This window comes from Rhodnius prolixus, unplaced genomic scaffold (assembly GCF_049639745.1).
Source record: "Rhodnius prolixus isolate KJV_2025 unplaced genomic scaffold, Rpr scaffold_2, whole genome shotgun sequence".
Classification (NCBI taxonomy): Eukaryota; Metazoa; Arthropoda; class Insecta; order Hemiptera; family Reduviidae; genus Rhodnius; species Rhodnius prolixus.
Window position 1 is genome coordinate 43,611,011 of NW_027411592.1, and position 26,075 is coordinate 43,637,085.

The 26,075-nt window shown below is 32.2% G+C and overlaps 1 protein-coding gene and 1 non-coding gene across 12 annotated transcripts in view; both read left to right on the forward strand.

Moving 5' to 3' along the window:
• The window catches only part of Ae2 (anion exchange protein Ae2), a 123,810-nt gene that overhangs the window by 51,104 nt on the left and 46,631 nt on the right, over positions 1 to 26,075 (forward strand). Inside the window, exon 1 of one of the 11 annotated variants that reach the window (XM_074119423.1) lies at positions 20,384 to 20,541. The exons of the other annotated variants lie outside the window; for them this stretch is intronic. Coding sequence (XP_073975524.1) covers positions 20,461 to 20,541 — 81 coding nt within the window. The 5' untranslated portion in view covers positions 20,384 to 20,460. Of the gene's footprint in view, positions 1 to 20,383; positions 20,542 to 26,075 lie in introns of those variants that run through there. 11 annotated transcript variants of the gene reach the window in all.
• LOC141450562 (U2 spliceosomal RNA) lies at positions 2,982 to 3,174 on the forward strand. The gene has a single exon (XR_012456172.1). It is a non-coding gene; the product is annotated as a U2 spliceosomal RNA (small nuclear RNA).

The following is a 26,075-nucleotide window of genomic DNA, read 5'->3' on the forward strand; positions in this document are numbered from 1 at the left end:
CAATATCTTCTTCTTTCCCTTTTGGCATTATAACTTACTGAACATTGTGTGCAATATACATATACATATTGTGGTTATGAGAGGTTCAATTTTGAATATTTTTAGTGCATTTGAAAAAACAATCGCTTGGAGTTTATTGATGCATCAGAAAGAAATGAAGTTGGCTTTTTAGACCAGCGGTACTCTGGTTTAAGTAGTGTAATATACTATAAATTTATGTGGCAGGATATCCTAATTCTTTCGTTTGTTGCCTTTTTGGGTAGAAAGTTTTATGTTACAGAAACATAATTATGATCTTGCATGAGATTGTTCCAGTATCTTAATTTTTCATCAGTAGAAGAAAATCAAAAATTGTTGCCAAACTTTCTAGAATAGTTTCCAGAATTTTTTTAACATTAAATTTTATGGGAAGGGATTAGCTATGCGGTTATCGTATTGGACTCCCACGCGGAGGTCCCAGGTTCGAATCCAGCTGCTGACCCCTAGATTTTCTCTTCCTAGGAGCTTCTTACAGCTCACTGTCCGGTGATGGACAGTATTGCCTGTAACGAGAGAACACTGTCCTGAGGCCGGCAGTGCACTGAAAAAAGCTCCGGGCGCCAATAACCTTAGATGTTGACGCGCCTTAAATCATAAAAAAAAAATAAAAAATAAAAACATTTAATGAATCTATGTTTCACAAACTTGAAAGTGCCGTACTTCCTAAATTGTAAGCTTAGCAAAAATAAATACTGATATCGGCAACAATTTCTCTTCCCTTACAGGTATTCTGTCAGTCACCAGAAATATGGATAATACTCTCCATCAATCATGGTGGATTAGAGATGATAAGATGAATAATAGACTTTATTCTACTGTATATTTAAATTTATGATTTGATTGATTTGGATTTGCTATTCTTAAGAGAGTTATTTCCTTGTTTTATAAAAAGATGTAATTTAGAATTAAGTAAAAGAAAGACAAAAAAAAGTAATGCCTATTTTTCAGATGGGCTTTACGTCCAACTGCCTAAATAGGTATCTCAGTCGGAGGTGACAAGCGTACATACTTTACCACAAAGTTCTCATATTTAACATTAAATAAAATGGTCTCGAACCCAGTACTAAGAAATATAAATATTTAGCGTTGAGGGTCTCGCCACTAACTGCTTGGCTAACGTGGCGCCTAATAGAATTAAGTATCCTGCAGTATTTAAATCTATGGACGTATAGACTGCAGAGAGCACTTTGCAGACATGTAACTTTCTTTACTCTTTATTTTCAGAATAAAGTTTCTTTGCAGAAACTTTCTTGTAAGCTAATATTTTGTTTCTAATTACTAGCCTTATGCTAAAAACAAGTAAAAGTAGCATTCAATAATTTCACATTAACTTTTATTGAAAAGCAAGAATTATTCATTGAGATTGAGATGTGCTGCATTCAATATAAGAGGATTACCTGGCTCTAACTTGTTTCTCGCAGTTCAGTATTTTTAAAATAGCGTTCAAATCAGGTCTGAAAAGATGCAAGTCAAGAGCTGCCGTCTTGAAAGTAAACAGGTAACAAAAATTTAATCACTAATGATCTACTACTTTTAATGAATCGAATCTTAAGAAAAAGATAAACCAGGAGTATATTGACCAATAAAAAAATCACCCTATTTTTAACGACCCAATTAATGAAGGAAAAAGAAATAGTTTTACAACCATTGAGAGGGCTGATCTAAAGATGTAAACAGAAATAGATTTGGCTAGTGTCACAGAATGTAGAAGATCTGAAGAATTAAAATTATAAAAAGAAATAAAATTTAAATAGATTTGGTCTCTTGACGTAAGCTAAACTTAAGAAAATGAAATGGGAGTGTGAGTTAGTATTCACGAGGGAAAAGCGGTCCATTAATGATAATGATGTTCTCAGAGCCGTGCCGGCAGGTGGTTTGTACTGAATAAAGGAAAATTTTCTTTTGATCGATCAAGATGTGATGAGCTAACCTATAAAATGAACCACAATGAATTCCAGAAACGTTTAATTCTGTCATCTATTACAACTAAAAGACTACGTATTTATAAACGTTCATGGCTGTTCATAAATGTGCTGATAAAATGAAGAAATTCTTCGAAAATGAAATATAATAGCTGGCTGAAATATGATAACTTGAACAATATCCGTTTGATTAGTGAAATTTATTAATATGACTGTTTACAATAAAACAAAAGAACAGAGTGTTCTATTGCTAATTTCCAGTTACCGAGTAGTTTTCTATTTCCATTATTCAGTTTGGATCTAGTTTTCAAACGTGTAATAATGGTGGATCGCGTGAAAGTTCATATGCGTCTACCATAATTGTTTTTCTATTTTTAAATAATAAGAAATGTAATAAATTGTGTCAAAGAAGAAGTGGAACAAATAAAAATCGAACTAGAAAAGTGATGTGAAGTTAAAAATAAATTGGTTGGAAATGTACGATATTTTTGTTGTTGCTGGTGGTGGTGGTGGTAAGCGCTTTAAATTTATTTTGTAGCTTCTTAAATCAACGTGAGTGATTTTTTTGTTTTATTTAAGGGGTAAATATTGTTAACTTTATTTTTTAAACAATTATTTATTATCTTTTTGTTCGTCGCAGAACAGAATTGTTGGAATTTAAAGTTTAATTATTTGGTTTAATCTAGAACTTAACGAATGCAATGTAACTTGAAATTATCCCTGGGGGGCGCTAGTCGAGCAGTAAAACACTTTGGGAAGTCTGGATAACCAAACTGTTGGAGATATGATTGTCCAAGCACAATTATTGTATATTTCAGTTAAATTTCCCTATTTTATTTGGATTTAACTTTGTAATGAGGAATATTTATTATTAAACAAGTTAGCTATCAGCTTCCAACTCGTCACCTAATCTTTGATTTATTATCTATGGAGGTTTTGAATCCAGGCTTCAACTTCTTTCAATGTAGATGTACTTTATCAATCAATGCAAATCCAACCAAATTTATAATCAATACTAAATTTACCTCTCGGCCTTTTGGCTAAGATCAAAGTCTAGTATCCGTTCTTATCAGCTTAATCTCTGGTACCGCTTCCATAGGAGGCCCAGAAGATTAAACTGATTTTTGGAAAATGACGAAGTGCTAGGGGCTTGCTACACCTCTGTCGCGGGTTAACCCGATATTGCAGTACCTCTGGGAACGGCCCAACTTTTAGGCGCCACGGTAGCCTAGCGGGTTAAGAGGCGAGACCTGCAAAGCTAATATGCATTGTGGTACTGGGTTCGATTCCCGGTCTTGGCCTTGGATTTTATTTAATGGTTAAATGAGAAATAGTAAAGTACGTTTGCTATTCGCCTCAGTCCACGACACCTAATTGGTAGTTGGACGTTAAGCCCCGCCTGAAAAAATAGGCGATTACTTTACTTACTTTACTTTTACTAAATTTACCAATGATAATGTCTATTTTACAATTTTATTTTTTATTATAACATTGAATATTGGTAGCCCTATTTTCTTTGTTTTTGGATCAAAAAAATCTAAACAGTGAACTTTAATCATGAAATATTTAATTAGTTTTTTCTGTTGTTATAAGTTAAGTTTAATAATTAGAGAGAATAATAAGTAAATTGAATTATTCAGCTTGTCTAAGAAGAAAAAATGTCATTGTTTTTTTCAAATTAAAAAGTGGTTAGTACCAGTCCACAGGTTATAACCATTCTACTTCATCATTACTTCGAATTCTTTCAAATAACCTTGAAGAGAAGTGATTTAGTGTAGAAAAGAGCAATTTGCCCTGATTCATGACTAGAACCTACTTTTATTTAATAATATCTGAGACGGTACTGTCATAGCATATTGCTTCTTTTAGAAGCTCCCGTGTTATCTAATGGTTTTCATTACCCATAAATAAATGATATTGGGTTAGATATAATCCAGTAAATTAAGTTTATCATTTAGATTGAAATGGAAAACTTATTAGTGCTTTAAACCTCAATAGTTTTGGTTACTTAGATTTGTCTTTATATATATTCCTTCTAAATTTATAACTTCCATTTATATCTCCTACAGGTACATCCAAAAGGCATTGTTGAACAATTTGAGAACTATAGAATAGAGACAATGCGATATTCAAAGTCTAAGAAAGTTCAGCTAATTCTTCCTTATCTCGGACATCTTCTATTCTCTTGTCTTGTGATCCTTTAAAGCTTTTCTTTGAGTGTGTATTCAAGTAATCAATATAACTCAGCAAGTTATAATTTTGAAGGAAATTGAATTCAAGATAATATTGAATGATTATCTTCTTAGAATGCTTATATACTTTCACGCTGACCTAGTGCGGATTTGTGAGTTTCTTCAGTGATTGAAAGGAGCTTGAAAGGTTCTACATTGGTGATTATCATTGGAGATGTTGTTCCGTACAAACATTTATTTTAGGGCCGGCAATTCAAAAGTTTATATCAAATCAAAGCTGCATTTCAAGAATTTTTTGCTAGTAAACTTAAGAAAGGGTAGCATAGATAGATTCCAACAGCTCGTCGAAAGATGATTACTTAGAATATAGGACTAGATTTTGAATAATATCATTGATTTATTAAGCAATCAATTCAGATCTTTAAATTCCCATAGGAAGTTTCCATTTTGAAATACCTTGATTCCGGTAAAATGGTTTATATATAAATCGGAGTATATGCGTGCTTGGGGTAAGCCTAACAAAAAAACGGAAAGTACCATTATGTTCAACTCTTTGCTGCCAGGGACTGGATCAAAAAGCTTTTTACAATAAATCAGCCAAATGGAAGGGCTAAATCCAGGAATTAACGTGACATTTTTAGTTATTTGGCCTTAACTCTAATAAGAGTTTTTATTTAGAGAGGGCAAGATAACAGCAGGGTTCATTGTCCCTCCCAAAAAATATCGGTTAAAGGTTTCCTTTAAATTTCATAAGCTCATTGTACACTTGTTTTCCTAGCAAAATGCTATTTATAGAGGCAAATCAAGTAAATTACGTTGCCAGATTTAAAGGAAATCGGTTGGATGTGCAATTTTCCTGAATAAATATAGATTTTTGCGTGTGCAGCATCAGTTCCTATTTCCTTGGCATAGTCGGCAGAAGTTAAATAGAGGTGTTACTTAAAAAAAAACACCAAATTTTGAAAGAAATATCGTTTGACAAATTATTCCAGAGTAGGCCAAAACATTGTTTTGCAATGGTGTCAAAACTATTAGTTTTGGTATAGTTAGTGATTAGGTTAATGTCTATAATATTGAGAATGTTGATGTCGATCTAAATTAGTGTGTATAGTAATGTACAAGTGTACAAGGCCAATCAATTTCACATTGATCAAGCTAAACGATTATTTATTTCTATCTTTTATTTTTTTGATCTATTTTTATGTGCATTTATGTTGTTTATAGCGATTCAAATGCATAAAACTTTTATTAAAATCGCATAGTTACTATTATTAAAGATAATTCTTACGTAATTGGAACTTTAAAATCATTTAAATTGGAAGCAATTTTGTTTTTATACAAATAATAAGGATGATTGGGCTGAAACTAAGAGGTCTGTCTATTCTTGGCCAAGTGACATGTTAGTAGTGAAAGTTAGAGCAAGTTGAAGGAACAAGAGACCATCTGTCTGAAATGGTGTTGAAGTGAGAGATGTGCGTATACCTCACACTTACAGGGACACTGGCAATATGATTCTACACCCATTTCCGGCAAAAAGTTCGTATAAACAATTATCGATTCTTTTCCTTTTTTCGAAAAAGCAGCAGAATATACAGGGTGTCCCAAGCTATATGGATAACGACTTTTTCTCGGAAACTAAGATAGCTAGAAAAAAACTAAAAAATACGTGTTCCCTTAGTTTTTTGTTAGGAATCCAAATTTACTTTGTAAATTTTTTTCGGTGCTTCCAGAAGCGAGATACAGGCACCAACTTCATTTTTTCAAATGGGAAGGTGCGGTTTTTATTTCAGGAATAGATTCCTTTATTTTTTTAAAGAAAAATTTACCTGAGCGGTTTTTTTCTGTGAGCGATATTTTAGAAGTTATGAATGAAAACATGATTCTTATAAGAAATTTCAAAATGATAATATTTAACGGTTTTTTGATTGAATAAGAAGAAAAGTACTATTTTATTATAAATTTTACTCCTCATTAATATTACAGATCGTGCTCGAAATGGCCTCCACCATTAGAGATGCAAAGACATGCACTTTCCTGCCAATTGCCCCTTACTGTCAAAGAAATAGATTCGGCTTTAACCGACTTACAGTTATCTGTTATTCTCTGCTTTAGTTCATCTACAGATGCAATTCCGGCTTGATTCTGATGCACCTAGATTTAGAAATGCTTTTAGGTAAGCAGAAATAAGGAAAGAAAGAAAAAAAGTTATGAATAATCACCTTGTTTTTCAGGGATACCCAAAGGAAATAGTCCATAGGTGTCCAATCCGGTGAGAGAGGTATCACTGAATCGCCCCCCGAGTTGATATAATACGCCCATCAAATTGCCTATCGAAAAATCTCTTTACATGCCTGGTGGTGTGTATCGACACAGGGGGCGATTCAATGGCCACCTCTCTCACCGGATTTGACACCTGTAATATTAATGAGGAGTAAAATTTATAATAAAATAGTACTTTTCTTCATATTCAATCAAAAAACCGTTATAATATCATTTTGAAATTTCTTATAAGAATCATGTTTTCATTCATAACTTCTAAATTATCGCTCACAGAAAAAAACCGTTCAAGTAAATTTTTCTTTTAAAAAATAGAGGAATCTATTTCTGAAATAAAAACCGCCCCTTCCCATTTGAAAAAATGAAGTTGGTGTCTGTATCTCGCTTCTGGAAGCACCGAAAAAAATTTACAAAGTAAATTTGGATTCCTAACAAAAAACTAAGGGAACACGTATTTTTTAGTTTTTTTCTAGCTATCTTAGTTTCCGAGAAAAAGTCGTTATCCATATAGCTTGGGACACCCTGTATATATATATATATATATATATATATTATATATATACAGGGTGACCAAAGTTATATGCTCCACCCACTTTTTTTTTAACGGCGGGAAATTTCGAAAAAATAAAAAACACGTATTTAATCATTTTTAGTCTAGTTTATTTTCAGTGATTGACCCATTTTTTTAAACCCTTGTATCTCGAGATACAGCATCCAACTTTTGTTTTTCAAATGGAACGTTATATTTTTTGTTGCATATTTTTATAGTATTTGAGCTCCTAAAAAAAACAAAAAAAAAATTTTTGAAATCGGTTAGGTTTTTCAAAAGTTATGGTAATTTAAAATATGGAAAACAAATTTCAGTTTATTGTCAAAATTACGTTATTTTTTTTAAAGAATCTGTTCAAACTGGGCACAATCAACGGATAGGCAAGCCAAAACTCTGGACTCCCACGCTTTGCTTGTAGTATTACTCGTACTTACGGTGGCGAAGTCAAGATCTAGGGAGGCTAGAGTTATTCGACGTTTAGGTTATTTTTTCTACAAACGTTTGGTGTGGAGTTTTAGGAAATCAACTAATCGGCCCATACTTCTTCAGAGAGAACTTAACTGGTGAAAGGTGTCCAACTTTTTTTTAAGAGACACTTTGCCAGTTCTGCTTGAAGATGTTCATTCATCTACAACGTTGGCTAGATATGTATTTTCAACAAGATGGTTGCCCGGCACATAATGCGAGAGTGGTTCGAGGTTACCTGGACAGAAATTTCCATGAAAAGTGCTTGGGAACTCATTGTCCCATCCAATGGCCACCTCGATCTCTGGACTTAACCCCAATGGACTATTTTTTGTGGGGATATCTAAAAAATTAAGTGTACAGTAACCTTAATCCCGTGGCTTCAGTCGATGATGTGAAACGTCGAATAACTCTAGCCTGCCTAGATCTTGACTTCGCCACCATAAGTGCTCCTACAAGCAAAGCGTGGGAGTCCAGAGTTTTGGCTTGCCTATCCGTTGATTGTGCCCAGTTTGAACAGATTCTTTAAAAAAAATAACGTAATTTTGACAATAAACTGAAATTTGTTTTTCATATTTTAAATTACCATAACTTTTAAAAACCTAACCGATTTCAAAATTTTTTTTTGTTTTTTTTAGGAGCTCAAATACTATAAAAATATGCAACAAAAAATATAACGTTCCATTTGAAAAACAAAAGTTGGATGCTGTATCTCGAGATACAAGGGTTTAAAAAAAATGGGTCAATCATTGAAAATAAACTAGACTAAAAATGATTAAATGCGTGTTTTTTATTTTTTCGAAATTTCCCGCCGTTAAAAAAAAAAGTGGGTGGAGCATATAACTCTGGTCACCCTGTATATATATATATATATACATTAAGCACACTTAGTGTTTATATGTACATAGTTAATTACTCTAATCGATATTTGCCAAAATTTGATGAAATCAGTTTGCCTTCTATAAGAGGGTGTATCATTTGTGAATTTAGAAGTAAACATATTTCGTTGTTCATTCTTTTTGGTGACTGATTCATAGTTTCAATAGGATGAAAAAGTAATTGCCATTTCAGTCGTGATACATTTATTCTGCCGAGCTTTCGACCTAGGGATTAGGTCATCTTCAGGGCTGTGGAACATATTTATAGTTTGTTGATTCTATTGATATGAATATGTATAATAAAATGAAATTTACAAAAATTATTTACCTAGTTTAACTAGATCATTGTTAACAAACTGTAAATATGTTCCACAGCCCTGAAGATGACCTAATCCCTAGGTCGAAAGCTCCGGCAAAATAAATTTTACTCGACTGAAATGGCAATTATTTTTTTATCCTATTAAACATATTTCATTAGCGTGCTCCTGACAACAATGAACCCCAATTTCGCAAGCCATTTCCTGACTAACTTATAATATTGACGCAAGAGAATCATTCCCTCAATTCTCTTAGTGGTAGTTCAATGACCAGTTTTTGAACTCTCTGTATTTTTTTATGTTTCGCTGATTTTTCAGTTTACTTTTAAAATTTTCACTTCTTAGAAATAACCATGTCCAATACAAACCCAATTTCAAAAATCTAAAACTTGTTTTTATTTTTTTATGCAGAGTAGAAATGTAAATATTTAAGCCCTTGATTAAGTGCTGTTCTATTTGGGTAGGATATTTGCAAACAGTTGAAGCTGTCTCACTGTTGTGTATAGCGAAGATAACTGCTCTGGAAATTGAATTAGAATCTACAAAAGGGCTGGTACAAGGCGCTCAAATGAAATGAGTTTCCTGAATGTTATGGTATGATTGTGTTTGTGCGACAATATCGATTTAAATGGATTCTTGGTGAATAGAAGCATGGAATTTATTCTAAATTTTCTATAAATGTCTGAATTCACGTAAAAAGCTTTCTATAAAATTTGTTTTTGCATTTCAATTTAAACTGTGGAAATATTAATATCGTGGAAAGGATATACCAGTTTATATTTTCGAGCAAACGTTCCTTAATTCCAAAAGTTAAATCTTCAGTGGGAATTTTCCTAGATTCTCAAATCACTGCACAGACAAATCGTACGTAGGTTAACCTAGCGAAGTGAGACATTGTTCTGCACGCCAATAATGTTTGACTTAGTCATTCCGTCAAATAGGAAAGAGCAATTCGAATTGGTAAGATTTTGTTTGAAGTTATTAAAAACATAGTCGATCTTAAACTCTTAGATGAAAACAAAAAGAAATAAGAACACGTTAAAAAACAATTTATACATCGGAATAATGCTTTTGCTGTGTTTTACGTATTAATAAGGCTAATGCTAGATTGTATTTTTTGCCATCTACCTATTTTGAAAAACCAGAAACAAAAACTATGGGAAAAAGTGGACCTTTTCTCCTAATTTTACAGGAAGGCTGCTGTTTCTGTATTTGTTAATCAACGCCAATGTTGGATTGTAGATGTTGGGTCAATCTGTTTTGAAAAACGAAAAGTAAAAAAAAAACGATGAAAAAATGAATCTTTTCTCTTAATTTACTGATTTCGTGGGCAATTAATCTCTCTTAATAGCAATGTAATTAGATCTGAGCAACAGGAGACTATTTGCCCTGTTTAATAGAGAAGAACAGGAGGATTTATATTACTATGTAGGAGTCTGTCCAGTCCTGACGGAATATAGAGTAAAGTGGCTGGGGAAATGGAATTTGACTCTTTCCGAAGTCATATTCCTGTTAAATAGTGGAGGAATGGAAGCATGTTACCGGTTATAAAGACCGGCAAGTACCGGGTCTTTCTGATAGCTGGATATAACAGCTAAATAAATATTTATTTTGCAAATCAGGAGAGATATAATTTTTTTTTTTTTTAATTTTGCCTAGTATTATTTTTTCAGTTATGTAAATATACCAGCAACTCTAGGCTGACGGTAATTTACCAAGCCGAAAATGCTTTTTGTTTTTCTGTAGCCTTTTATTTAATATAAAATTGTATAAATATTTTTGCCCAATAAAGCTATTCTATTCTGTTCTATTCTTAAATTGCTTCGATTGCAATGATGTTGTTCCTGTATTTGACTTGTAATAATAAGGCCAATTCTAGATTGTACATGTGGCATTTATCTATTTTATGAAAAAAAAAGAGAAATGCAATAGAAAAACCTATAGGTAAAATTTTACAATATCGTATGCACAACATACGAATTTGGAAAAATGAAGATTCCATTCTACGGAAGTAATTCTTAAATTTTGTCATTTGTCATTAATTAACAAGTACCAATCACCTTAAGCAACAGTCTCTACCGTAAAGTTAGTAAGCTCTAAATAGGATATGGTAAAATTTTCTTTCATCTAGTAATTCAAAATTTAGTTTTTCATAATGCTTTTTCAATCTATTGTACTCAACTTTGTGGCGATTAACGTTAGGTGAATTTAAAAACTCAGAAAGTCTCAATTCACTGACCAGTTGACAGTCTTGGGAATTCGGTAGCAAGGGATATACTCGTATATACTTTATATGCCTTCCAAGGGTGACCCAGTGAAAATGACCACATTTATTTCTTTAATAACAGCAAAAGTATTATAGATATAAAAGTAACAAAAAAATCTTTGAAAAGTAGAAACCTGGGAGATTATTTGTGGAATATTACATCCTTCAAATGATGACCGTTCTGGGCTTTACATTCTTCCAATCGTTTAACGAAGTTTTTGAATACTTTCTTCAGCATGGAAGCCGAAATTTTTGCGAATTCGGCTCTAATCCTCGATTTTAATTTCTCTAGATCACGGGGCTTGGTTTCATAAACACGACTTTTCAAATATCCCCACAGAAAAAAATCTGGACCCGTCAAATCTGGCGAGCGAGGCGGCCAAGCGAAATCTGAAGAACGTGACAATAAACGAATTCCAAACGTTTCTTTCAGCAACGCAAGTGTAAGAGCGGCGGTGTGACAAGTTGCCCCGTCTTGCTGGAACCAGGTTCGATTCAGACGACGTTTGCAGCGGAGTTGGGGGATGAGGAACGAGTTTAACATCTCCCTGTACCTCTCTCCATTGACGGTCCGATAATTCCCCACGACGCTACACCGTAACTCGTTGGCTATGTAACGGTTTTTCTTGAATGTATTGCGGATTACCACTTGCCCAGTACCGAAAGTTTTGTTTATTTACCGATCCAGAGAGTTCGAAATGAGCTTCATCGCTCATTAAAAGATTATTTAAATCAATCTCACCATCGTCCAATTTCTTTAACATGTTTTCGGCGAAAAGTAATCTCTGTCGGTAATCAGTTTCTTTCAACTCTTGAGTGATCATCAACTTATATGGATGGTGGTTCAAGTCTGAGGTTAGAATTCGACGCACAGATTCCTTGATAACTTTAAAGAAGCTGCGTGACGGCGAGCGGAACGAGTTGGACTAATTTCTATTGCTTGGCAAACTTTTTCGATGTTTTCCGGTGTGCGAACTGTACTTTTGGACCTGGATGAATCTTATCAGTCGTCTTGCCACTTTCACGGAAGTTTTCAACCCACCTGAGGATCGATTTTCGTGTAGGAACAGATTCATTACTTTGAACTGTTTACGAAACGCTCTATGAACTTTCACAACCGATTTATCTCGAAAATACGCTTCTACACAAAATGCTCGTTCTTTTGCAGTGTAACGTTCCATGATTACTAAAATGTTGATAACAGAAATCTCCCAGGTCTCTACTAACCATAGAGCGCGCGTTCGTCCCTGTAGCAGTGTTACCAACAGAGTTATTCAAAAAAGAAATGTGGTCATTTTCACTGGGTCACCCTGTACAAGTTGCACTGTACAAAAAACACCACTGTCTATTGTTAGTGACTTTTAAAAAAGGATTTAATCTCGAAGCAAACTATCTTGGACTAGAACTCAGCATCTCTGGTGTAAGAGCCAACTATCCTATTCTTGAGTTTCATCTTTTTTGAACGCATTACGCTTTAAGAAAGAAGATTACATAATTATTATGTTAAATCTTCAAAAATAGGGTTTTCAAAGAAAATTCATGTTCTAAGATGCTCCTCAGAAAATATCTTAATGAAATATCTTGTTTTTCTTTGTGGCAAATTAGTTGATTTATATCCAGCTAATATAAGCGCGATAGTTTATAGTCAGCAGTAATTGATAGTGTGAGATAGAAGACAATTGTACTTGATAGTAATACTAGCTGGGCTCATTGAAAACAATTACAATAGTAATAAATAATAGTAATATTTATTTACATCATAACTATAAAGAAAAATATGTATTTTTTACTATTTTAATTAGATTATAGAATATGGTTACCGTTTTAGTTATTTGTTCGACTTTAATGTTCAGTTTATTGATGAATCATTAACTAGAGAAAGGTTAATTTATCACAAATGTATCAAATTAGTTAAATACTGTTGCAAATATAATATAAATTAATTTTCCATTCACAAAATGTCACATTTCTTGCAAAAAATTATGTTTTTGCAGAAGGAGGCCACAAATTTGCTAAAAAGTTGATCAAAAAGCTTCTTCTTTTTAAAAAATTAATAACCGCTATTTATTAACCAATGAATAATTAATACCATAACTGCAAGATAAAGAATTAAGCGTTGGTATCAGGTCCCGGGATTAGTAGTGGCAACTTTGAATTGATCGAAATTTACCGTAAAAACTCCTAGCTTATGATGAAACACGGTATACACTGGGAAAAATGGCATTTAGAGGGGGTCTATTTTAATTAAAAATAGTTATCAATAAAAATTAATTAAATATTAAGGGACTTCAGAACAATATTTCCAGTACAATATCAAATTAAAAGATTAGCAAGTATACTTAAGAATTTGTTCCCTTACTCTCATTTTGTCCTAAGTTCTATAAAACTGGAACAAAAAAACGATAGTTTCAAAATCTATAACTTTATCACATTATTATTGAGTGGTATTTATGCTAGAAGGCCCTTTAATTAAGCACTATGACACCCCGTGTCCCTAGTAATAAGTATTGGACGAGAGACTTGTCTTTAACTAAGAAGTAACTAAATTATTTATATTAATAAAGTCATTGGTTATTAATTCTTCATAACTTCATAATTAATGTAAGAGATTTTGTACCTTTATTTAGCAACCTAATTAAATATTCTAATTAAATACTTCCGATAGTTCTATCAAGAAACCAATTTTCCTTGATATACCTTGTTATTTTGTACCACCAGTGGTCGGTAACAGGTGGACCGTGGAGGAAACGATTTTTTGTAGTAATTTGAATATTTTTGCGATTTCTTTGGTGGGTTTTTATTTTTTGTAGGAAATTTATGTTAAAAGCTATTTTTATTTCTTATCGTTAGCAAAACTTGCCGCAAGACGGAATTATAGTGTAATCCTTGCAACTGCTGCGGACAAAATAAAGGACCCTAAAATGCACATTCACTAAAACGAAAATGCACTACAGTGCTAAGCAGTGAGAGGAAAAAGCAGATTTAGAAGAAATGACTTCCTTTGATAAATGGGTGTAGGTTGAACATTTAATTTATTTTTTAAAAAAAAGAACCATATTGTGGTATAACCAGCATTCTTGCATCTATTTTACTTTTTAAATATACCCAAGTTGAACAAACTGCTAATTTAACCAAAACTCCGTACAGTTCAACTAATTCCTCATAATACTGTGAAACGATACCACAATATTATTCTCACCACTAGAACGCTTTAAATTTCCCAAAACTAATCATGTTGTTTAAGTACTTATCTAGGTAAAATACTTATTGTCTCGTTACATTATTTTCCTGATTGACTCGAACTGTTTAGAAGTACTAAAGCAATTAGAAAACGTTTAGAAGCACCATAGATATGGACTACAGTAGGGTAAGCAAGTGGAATAGAAGCTAGGTACTCAGACTAAGGAACAGCTGGGTTACTGAAACAAGATTACAACTCCCAAAAAGGGAAGGCCCCCTTTTTCAAGATAGTTTCAAAATTTACACAAGATATTAAAAGTGTAAATGTTATTACTAAATAGGAATTCTGGAAACATTTCCATTTAGTATAATGGCCACCCCATTGAGAAGTCTACAAAAAAAAAAAAAAATATTATCAGAAGAAAGGCCTAAAAATGATGTCTTACTTTTCTGTAAAAACCCACCCGAAGATTTACTACCAGAAATATTCATTGAATTGAATCTGGGCACAAAGAAGAATTCTTGAACATTATACCAATATCTGTATCCACAACCATTCTGAATGAATCATTTCATTGTTTCTACATCAACTCTAATCTTATATGAGTGATAAGCGATAGAAAATAGCGTTCCAGGGTCGTTAAAACTTATTTATCGTCTAATAAAAAAGCATTTATAAGCTAATAAAAAATTAGCTTATCATTATAGGTACTGGGATTGATAGTTACTTTATTAAAATGATCTATCTATATAAATAGATAACATTTAAACATGTCGCTTTCACTAGTACTTAGAGATTATACAATTTAGGCCAAATGGTTACCTGTAATAATGAATCATATAGATTGGTGATTACCTTGACTTGAAATCTTATTTATAATAATCTTGCATTTTTGTTTTTACAAAAAAAAATTATTTCCATTCCTGCATCTTGTTTTGTAGACCATTTGATACAATCACTCATAGCAAAACTCACTTGCTATATTCTAGTTACTGGGTGTAGTTTTACAACAAGGTTCATTGAACAAAACGTTTTCTAACAATGGTTCATTAATAAGCTCATACGCTTTCGCAGACAGAAATATTTATGCTTTCTGTTTACCTTCTGGTAGAAGAAGGTACTATTCTAGGCAATCAATACTTCAATAGTCTAATAAATTATAATATAATTTAATTTTTAGGGTATACCTGATTCCACCGATTAATAATTGGTTTGCTTTCTTTTCATTTTTGGTACTTGGAGTAAGTAATTCTTTCTTGTTACTTAAGAATTTGTGGTTAGTATGTTATGATTTGTTACTTAAGATCTTCGAGAAAGAGTGTTGCTCGGGTGTCTTTCTCGATGTGAAGCAAGCCTTCGATCGGGTTTGGTACCCGGGCTTGCTCTGGAAACTCAAGGGCATTCTTCCGTTCACTCACTTCCTCATCTTGAAATCCTATTTGTCTGATCGTCATTTTCAAATTCAAATCGGGACATCGTATTCAGCTAAACATCGCATTGAAGCGGGTGTTCCTCAAGGAAGCATCTTAGGACCTATCCTATATGTTATATACACAGCAGACATACCAATCCATCCTGAAACTGTCCTTCTAACTTATGCAGATGATACCGCTATACTTTCTCCTCACATTGATCCGGTAACTTCACATAGAAACCTTCAAACACATCTCTTTTCTCTTGAGGAATGGTTTAAAAAATGGAAAATCAAGTTAAATGAAACCAAATCTCAAAATATTACTTTTACCCTCCGCCGCAACACTCTTCCTCCGATCTTCTATGACTCAATTCCAATTCCTCCTGCCAATGTTGTCCGCTATCTTGGGCTTTATTTAGACAAAAGACTGACTTGGAACCCGCACACACGACTTAAACGAACTGAAGTTAACAGGCGTTATCGACTACTTAAAAGACTTCTAGACCAACGTTCAAAACTTTCACTTAATAACAAACGACTGATTTACAATTCCGTACTAAAACCCGCCTGGACGTACGGTATTGAACTGTGGGGTTCAACGAAACGCTCCAATCTTCAACGAATTCAATCTCTTCAGTCTAAAATTCTCCGCACTATCGTTAACACTCCATTTTATGTTTCTAATCGAACCATCCACACAGACCTGGAAATTCCGTTTGTTGGTCAGGTTGCACGAACTCGCTATAAAAGTTTTCATCAGAACATGCACTCTCATTCCAATCCTCTTATCCGCCACTTATCATCTCATCACCATCCAGATCATCCTCCCAGACGACTAAAACGCCAATGGCCTCGCGATTTTCTCTCTTCTGAGGAGAGTAGCTAATCCTAGAGATGACTTAGGGAGTGTTATCACTGGGTAACTTCTCCCCTCAATTAGTGAGTTTGTAGTGGTATCAGCTATTGACATTGTTACTAACAGTGCATCTAGCGCTGGTGTTACTTAACAAATAAATTAGAAAAAAAAAAAAAAAAAAAGATCGAGTAAATTTCTCTGCCTTATTACTCAAGAACTTGATGTTAGTTTCTCTAACTTGTCACTGACTGGAGATTAGTATAGCAATTCTGAATTGAGACTTAATCATGCTAGCTTTTGTTATCGCTGCATTCATTTATTTGAAGGGAAAAATAAATCTTGGAAAGTTGTAGTTCATTGTGCCTGAACTTAAGGGAGGAAAAAATGAATAAACAGGGCATTGTTTCATAGAAAACTTCTTTGGTAGGGACAAAGGTATGCGTTGATCCAGACTGTGAAAGCGTCAGTACACAATAGAATCAGCTTAATTGGAAAATTATTAATATCTGTAAACTTATAAATACATTATTAGGTCTTGTGTCCGTAGTTTTAAGGCTGGCAAGAGCTTTGTTCTTCTCGTGAATATTTTGAATCTAATAAGCATATTCTGCATAGTGGCCCTTTTAACACAATCTCGGCGTTCACTTAGATGGAATATTAAATGATTTACTTATTGAATATTAATAGAATTGTAAAATTTCAAGTACCTACTCATTGTTCATGCACAATGAAAATTAGGTAATGTATTTCTTTGTGTTCAAGCACTGAGCTGAGAAATCTCAGTCAAGTCTCAGTGTTTAGGTTCTTTCAGATTTAATTTTTTCTTGTTTAATTTTGGAATATTTCGCTTAGGTTTATTTGTTTAGTGACAGTTTTATTATTATTATTTTGTTCACGCCAAAATAACAGTACTCACTACTAAGTATTACAAACTAGACCAATGTAGTTTGTGGCACAATAAAGAAACATACTAATAAATAATTTATTTATATACTCTTTGCCTTAATAATCTTCATATTTATGAACTTCGTTGGCTAAACTGATTGAGGCTATTTTTGTTCCCCTTCAATGTATGAATAGAAAAGCTTGATTTGTCATTGGCTGGCCGCAAGTGATTATTACATTATTTTGTGCGACTTCTACAGCGACTGGACATAATTAGAATTCTTATCGCTTATACACATTAAACAAGTGTTACATTTATGACCGAGCACCCATGCTACAACACGCATTCGGTTATCTTATCTTATGTGAAGAGTGTCATTTAATGTGTCCAGATTTTTGTTTTTAAAAGTAGTCAAGAGTATGGAAATGCTTAGTGCACTCTGTTAAATGAGCTTTAATAATAAAATTAGTTATTTTCTATCTCATGCTAAACGCTGTGGTTTTTTTTTTTTGAAATTTATTGTTTTTGGGTTCCTTGAATTAGGTGGAAAAATTGTTTGGACTCTAACTTTAGAATTATTTTTATAGAAAACTAGATTATTGGGTTCAGAAGCATCCTTTTGCTTTTTTCTAATTCTTGTTTGGAAACAATAGTTTTTATTAATACAAAGAACAAGTATAGAGTTTCATCAAGTATAGAGAGTGGAATACAATTGCTTCCAATCATTTGGAACGCAAAGTGCCTTGTCCTAATTGATACAGTTAGATTAACTCTCTGTCTTTGTTGTAGCTAACTAAAGCAAAAATGTGCATTTTTTTCCATATTTTGTCTTGATTGGCTAACAAAATGACAAATTTATTGTTTACAATGTCTTAACTTAGTTTTAGTATTGATGAATCAAATTATGCACCTGCAAAATTGATAAATCTAAAGTATGATAATAATTGAATGCTCACTGGAATTTTAAGGTTTTGATTAGTTCCTTTAACTCATATTTCTGTCAAAACAATCTTTGCTCACTACAAAGGAGAAAGTTAATAAAACCAACTGGAAAAATGGAGCCATTTTTCTATCAACTGCAAAATTGTATCATTTGTCTACTAATTAAAGAAAGAAAAGAAATCGCATACTTCTTTTTTCAGGACGAGGCTTAACGTCCAAAACTACCAATTAGAATGGTAGAGGCGATACGGCAGCTCATATTAACGATAAATATAAAATGTTATAATTTGAAATTAATTTACTATCAATCAATAAATTTCAAATTATAACAATAAATGCAAAATATTCCCTAATTTAGACGTTTCAGTAACCAAAATTATTTGTTTTTTAAATTCTGTACTAAACACATAAAAAATGAAGTGATTTTAACGTTAATTAATAGACATTTTTCAGATATACATCACAAATACAGCTTCTTTAATTATTCATAACTTTGAAAACAACAATGCCATCAAAATGATTCCAACTGCGTTGTCTTTATAACAAATTATATTTAAATAAACTTTGTTCAATTACATGTTTTGCTAATAATTTTAAAAGATAGAAAATATTTAGGTAATAAGGATTTTTTATAAAAAAAAAAAAAAAAGCTAAACAAAAATATTTTGATCAATGGTAGCGACCTCGAAATATTAATCGATTTTGCTCTAATACGGACGAAACTTTTTGTTTTTAAATGAGCTTGGATTTTCCGCCCGGCGCTCTTCAAAATTTAAAAGTCATCATTTTTTTGAAACACCTTAATAATCAGTGAGGGAAGACAGATGAAGAGTCGATCTACATAACTTGGAGTGTCGGCTGTAAGTCATGGGGAATCCTATTGCAGCACTGAAGGCATTTATTAAACAATGAAATCATTATTTTAACACCTTTTAGTCTTGACATCTTAGATTAGGAAGAAAATAAAATACTCTCAATTTTTAGTGTCTTTAAATGACACCTTGTCGCTGATGTGTCCATTCCAGCTTCAAATTCCCATTGTTTACTTTTCAGATTCAGTGAAGCAAAATTCTTCAAATCCTTCTGAAAAATTTTGTATACTGAACTCAAAAATATATTTTTTTTTCCTACTAAGAGGTAGTTGAAACCAAATCGTCACCTATTTTGTTTTATTTGCATCTCAGTAATTGCTTGTAGAATTCAGTGAATTGGTGAAATGGGTTCGCTAACACCAAAAATAGGAATTTATAAAGAAAAGTTAAAAAGAGGTGAAATATAATGGGCTCGTTGGATTTGGGATTGATTTTTAATTTGGTGAAGGAGTCCTCTTTGTACAGAATCTCTGTTTTTTTTTTTCAATTAGATTGTTATATATTTAAACATAGATTAATGAAAAAATTATTATCTCAGACTTGGAATATAAATGAATCAATTTAATTTTTATTAACTATGTTAGCAGCCTCACAATCCATACAGATCTCCAAATTCCACTCATCTCCGAACTTGCCAAAATCCGATATAAAAATTTTCATCCAAAACTCTCACTTCATCCGAACCCTTTAGCTGCAAACTTGTCTTCAACTACGCTACTCTCAATATTTCAATAAAAGGATATATATATATATATATATAAATTATTACAACTAAAAATTATACTTAGGACGAACAAAAATCTAAATTTTTGATTATTGACAGGGTATTTTCCTGTTACTGAACGATTTGTCTGAAAGCATGTCAAATAATTAGCAGCTAACCAACAGATCTCAAGGTGAGAAGGAATCAAACAAAAAAGAACAATAGAAAATCAGATAAATATGTACTTGCAATACTGATCATTAAAAATGAAGAGGAAAGAGAACTCTTCTATCTAGGGAGATATTGTAACAAATCTGATGATTACCTCTGAATAAATTACTTTTCAGAGAATGTCTGAGATTTAAACGTCCCGTTATGTAATGCCTTCATTAAATTAGATTAATGAGGTTAGTCATAAAATATGAATAAAAGTTGCTACATAATTTCAACTAATCTACGTTTGCTTAGATAGCCTCTTATTAAAGGAATTATTTTTATTTTTTTTTAATGAATTAAGTTGCAGTCTATATTTAACTACGATAATAAAATATAAAGGAGGTAGGGATGCAAGTGTAGTGATAAGGTAGTTACTCTGATTATAGAACTCAGGTGGTATGTTATGAGATTACATTTAGAACGGTGCCAAGTCTGAGAGTGGACACTCCTTAGCGTTGTTCCGTATTGTGTCAGTGTACTCAGGATGAATCATAACTATCTGGCTCGCCATGGCATGTACCGACGAACTCAATCAGTACCCTACTATCCTCGGCTGCCTTCATTGGTTAGAGACTTTCTTTTTTTTTAAATTTAAAATGTTTCGTTTATTGGTTTTTCTAAATTTATACAGGAAAATAAAAGTTATAAATTGAGGCACTGATAGATGTACATTTACTGATCTTCTCACTAAAGCCATCAATTTGTTTCTTACTTACAATAGGCTGGAAGTAACAAAAAAAACTTTGCATTTTTCACCTTGATGATTGATGTTACAAAAATGGTTTGTTTAACTTTACCTGTTCCTCAAGTTTACTTTTCAATCAATTTAAATCATCATCCACTAAAACTTGAACCCATCCGTGAGTCTACGATATCCTTCCGATTTTAAGCGCTTAAGACTCCAGTCATTCTGGAGAAGACAAAGTAAAAAAAGTTATTAATAAGTTAAGATAAAAAATCGTCTATTTTTTCACTAGACTTGATTCTAACTACCTGATTATGTTTAGTTAGGGGAAGAACATAATTTCTCCTTAACGATGAATATACGCGGGCTCAAACTAGAGCTTTCCCACTAATAATTCCATGCTCATATTAACTATTACTTCTCTCGTTTCTATTTCCCCTTATATTTAAATTAGTAACTCCTAAAAGGTGCAGAAAACATGTTAATCAGGCCATGCTGTGTTATAACGTGGAAAGTGAGGTAGAAGCTGAAAATTTATAGCCTTTATTGTGGCAGGCGCGGCTTTGCCTTTTGCAATGTCTTGATGAAGGAGTAATCTTTTTCGTTTAAAAAGGAGAGTTATTCTTCAGCTTAAATTGAGTGCAGCTGAGTGTGTAAATAGTTTGGATTTAATCGCATGACCAGTTTAGGATTATGGCATAAAATGGAATATCTATATAATTTATAAAATAATTATTTCAAATAAATTATAAACTTTAATTCCTACGATTATTAAAACTTATACATATTACAGATTATTTGAAAATAAAGACTCTATTAGAACGAAGTTGGAGTTATAAAATAGATGTTTTCCGCCTTAAATAGCCTGCTTATCAAAATTAAATTTCATTTACCTCTTTTAAAGTTTTTGCCGAACTGTTATGTGATCGAACCTCACTTCTGGGACTGTTTACGTGCCTTTAAAATATTCTAAAGTTTATTGTTTATTTGCTCGCCCTTTCCTCCTAACACATCTAAATTATAGCCTGCCAATAGAATGTCCATCGCTCATCACTCTACACTCATTCACGCTTAAACTCCAGTTAAGATATTGTCTAAGAAGTTTGAACTTTAGAAGATCATCGCCTACCCCCTAATAGATGCCTTTCAGACTAATAATAAAACGAACTTTTCAGTTCAAATATCTTTCGGTGCTATCTAGTCATTTTTTTTTTTTTTAATGGTATCAGTGTTTACACTATTAACCAATCAACAACTTGTATTTGTTTTTAGCAATATCTGGCTGGTAGGTTTTTAAATATTGTAATTCTTAATAAATTCTACCAAAGAAGAATACACATAGGTGTTGTTTGAAAATATTATCTCCTTAAAACAGAGGGGAACAGGGCAATATCTTGAGATTTCGTTAAAAAACTTTTCCCTTTCTTATTTTGTAGTTAGGGCAAACCATAACTATGTGTTCAAAATCCTCCGTCTCATTACATCTCCTACTCAGAGGAGAGTTTAATTTACCTATCCTAAACAAATATGACCTACAAATACCATGGTTTGCTCGCATTCTATTCATTATGGTAACAATTCTTTTGCCAAAATAACCATCTTTAAACCATGCTTTATGGTTAACCTGTGGTACCATGGTTTTGTAAAATTGCCATTTTTCCATGATTTTTCTTTTTACCCAGCCCTTTAAATCTGATGGTGGAAGAGGGATCGCTAAGTACTCAACAGAACTACTGGCCTCCTTAGCAAGTAAATCTACAGTTTCATTATTACAAATACCACAATGAGTCATTCGCACTGACCCCACCGATCCTGGATGATATTTTTTCTTGGAATTACTCTTCTCCTCGAACTACCGTCTTTTTCTGAAGCTACAGGACGCTGATTCTGCTTTATATTATCTTCACCTGAGACTATCCTATATTTGTTACGGAATTCTTGAGATATTATTCCATTTCTCCAAAGATACCATGGATACAATACTAAGGAAATTAAAGGCATCTTCAAATAACGAAATGTGTTTTTTCTAATTCAGTATGTCAGTTGTTTGAATCAAGTACTTGTAAGCTAATATACGATAATACTTCAAGAATATTAGACAACAGGAGCAGCGTCTTCTGGTAGACTATAGGCGAAATGCTTATTTAAACGTGTGTTATATATCACGGTTCGCCTAGAACGATTTTAATTGAAAAGTTCACCAACATTAAAAAAAAAATTTTCTCCTTATTATTTGGGTCAAAACTAACCAAAATCCACTGAAAACCAAATCGGTTTACGTTGCGGATTTTTTTTTTTTTAATTTTTTAGATCAAAAAACGGCTTTTTTTGCATTGTTAAGCTTAATAAGGAAAAACAATACAATTTTTTGCAAAACCAATGCATGCATTTTGAAGCTGAGGGAATTTCCGACAGATTGATGTATTTTATAAATGATAAAAATGAAATTTCGACATTCAAAATCAATAAAAAAGAAATTTTTGAGCAAACTAAGGCAAAAACAAGGCGTTTCTCGCATTTCAAAGCTTACTTAACAAATAAATCATCGTTTTTTTGTGGAAGGGAATGGGACTTTTCAAAAATGAGAAAAATTCCTGCAAAATACAATATTTATACACTGGGAAAAGGGAAATTTTCCAAGTCAAATTCATTTAATGAAACATTTTGGATTAAAAGACAAATGATTACTTTTTTTTTTTTTTTTTAATACTTTATTAAACTCATAGGAAAGTAAAAGTACCATACGGCATGGAAATACCAAAGTATGGTGAAAGACTTCTTCGTTCTATTGTTGTTTACAATTGTAATCATTTGTAATTTCTTTTGTTGACAAAATAATTTATATCATAATATATGACATCAAAGTATTGTACTATCGTTGTTCACGATAAAATTATTGAGATTTTTGTTAAAAAATAAAATTTAAATTACTTTAAGTTTATAATTACTTTAAATTTTTATATTTATGTACATATACATAAATGTCTTTTTTGTGAAAATTTAATTTCTATGAATATCTATCTTTATTCAAATAAAGTAAAAAATGTTGACTAAAAAAACTTAAAAATAATTGAGTAAGTTCTTTACAACCTCTGATGTCAATCACAATGTCTCCAATAGCAAAAACTTTAATTTTTTTTGGATTACTAAGCCCTGCAATGCGATAAAAAATTATTTGGGCTCTTTTAATTCAAAAAGTTTCATTAAATGAATTTGACTTGGAAAATTTCCCTTTTCCCAGTGTATAAATATTGTATTTTGCAGGAATTTTTCTCATTTTTGAAAAGTCCAATTCCCTTCCACAAAAAAACGATGATTTATTTGTTAAGTAAGCTTTGAAATGCGAGAAACACCTTGTTTTTGCCTTAGTTTGCTCAAAAATTTCTTTTTTATTGATTTTGAATGTCGAAATTTCATTTTTATCATTTATAAAATACATCAATCTGTCGGAAATTCCCTCAGCTTCAAAATGCATGCATTGGTTTTGCAAAAAATTGTATTGTTTTTCCTTATTAAGCTTAACAATGCAAAAAAAAGCAGTTTTTTGACCTAAAAATTTAAAAAAAAAAAATCCGCAACGTAAACCGATTTGGTTTTCAGTGGATTTTGGTTAGTTTTGACCCAAATAATGAGAAAAAAAATTTTTTAATGTTGGTGAACTTTTCAATTAAAATCGTTCTAGGCGAACCGTGATATAGATACATTATAATTTTGTTAAATTATCAATTACATCGCTACCGTTCAGAATTTAGTTTAACTAGTAAATGCTTTACTCAAATTACATTAGTGCTTTATTTCGCTGACGCTAGATTATCTCTCTCAAGCTGCTGTAATATTAGTTTTTTGTAAGCTCTGCCCACAAAAATAATAACTCGCCGTTTTTTGGTTAATTTTAGGTTCTGCAACTTTTAATGTTGTGGTTATCTCGTAGTGAATCCCACGTGTAGCTACTTTTCATTTGATAGAAAAAACGTTTATACGTAGTAGAGTATGTTCTTTCGACCCCATCCACTACACCTGTAAAAACTTAGAAGAGTCTAGAAAATGTCTTCAAAATTGAGGAAACTTTATCAGAACTAAATCCTCCCTTAGGACGTACTTCAGAGCAATTTAAGTATACTTATCACGGGGAACATCGTGACCGTTCTTGAGGATTTCCGGGTAGCTTCATTTTGTAAAATGACCTCTACATGTCCAAATTTTGAGTAACCACAAATTCAAAAAACAAAAACATCCCAATTGGTTGATTTGTGTGTGGTAAATACTCAAATACGACAATTGCAAAAAGCCAAATTGAAAAAGTACTAATTAGAGATCTGCAAGAACAAGACTATGCTAAAAAAAAAAGGCTAACTCCTTTTGTTGCATTTTATTATCCACTCAAACAAATAATTTAAATTCACTGCATTCAATATTAGCCAAATAAATTAGATTAGATTATTTTGTAGTCGGTTCCGTTACCCAGAGGATCTGTGTAACACCTACCAGTTTACAGTTTAGGAGCCTGAGGGATAATATAGAGGGCATGCATTTTTCTTCTCCGAAGAGCCGAACTCTGAGCTATATCAGTTCATCACACTTGAAAAATACCTGCAGCGCCTTATTTTTATCGATACTTTCTATGCTGAATACTCCTTATCCTCCTTAGGGACTTAGTTTATCATACATTTACTGAGTTAGACGGTACAATAGTTCCATTATTCATTCGTACTTGTAGGGATACTCATGCCAACATTACATTGTAATGTATCTTGTACCTTAAAAAAAAGACCTAGCAAAGTCCATTGTCAAGTATCTACGAATAATTAATTTCTGAGAACTGAGCCACTCCGCGGCTCTTTTGAAGCATTTAAAGTGTTTATTTTTGTGTTGTTGGTAGCTCCATTTGGTAGTTAACTAGAGTAAATTGAATGAATTGTAATTTCTGAGAACTGAATGATGAATCGTGCCGCCGTAGAGTAAAACAAAAAAATGTAAATATTTGCATGCATATTTTTTTTTTTTTTTTTTTTTTTTTTTTTTACAACCATTCTGTCAATATGTATCGAGTCCGTACTTTCATCTACCTGTTAATGGGTTAAGGCCAAATAGAAAGGGGAGCGTAATCAATTCTATCACTAATTGAAACCCCAAAAAATAAATAATACGTTATCTCATCTCACCAATTAAACTGATGTTTTTAAACGATGTTGTTTTCATTCATATTGTATATCTTAATTAACAGCAGCAGAGGACTGTTTTTGTTTATTTTGATAATATTTAACTGAAATAAAAAGCCATTTGAATATTTCCAAAAATCTACTTACGTTCTTTTTATCTTAATTTTTTTTTTTTTTTTTTTAAGTACAATGTTGCTCAAATTTGAATAATAAAAATTAGCTCTTCAGTAAAATTTGATAAAAAATTACAAATAT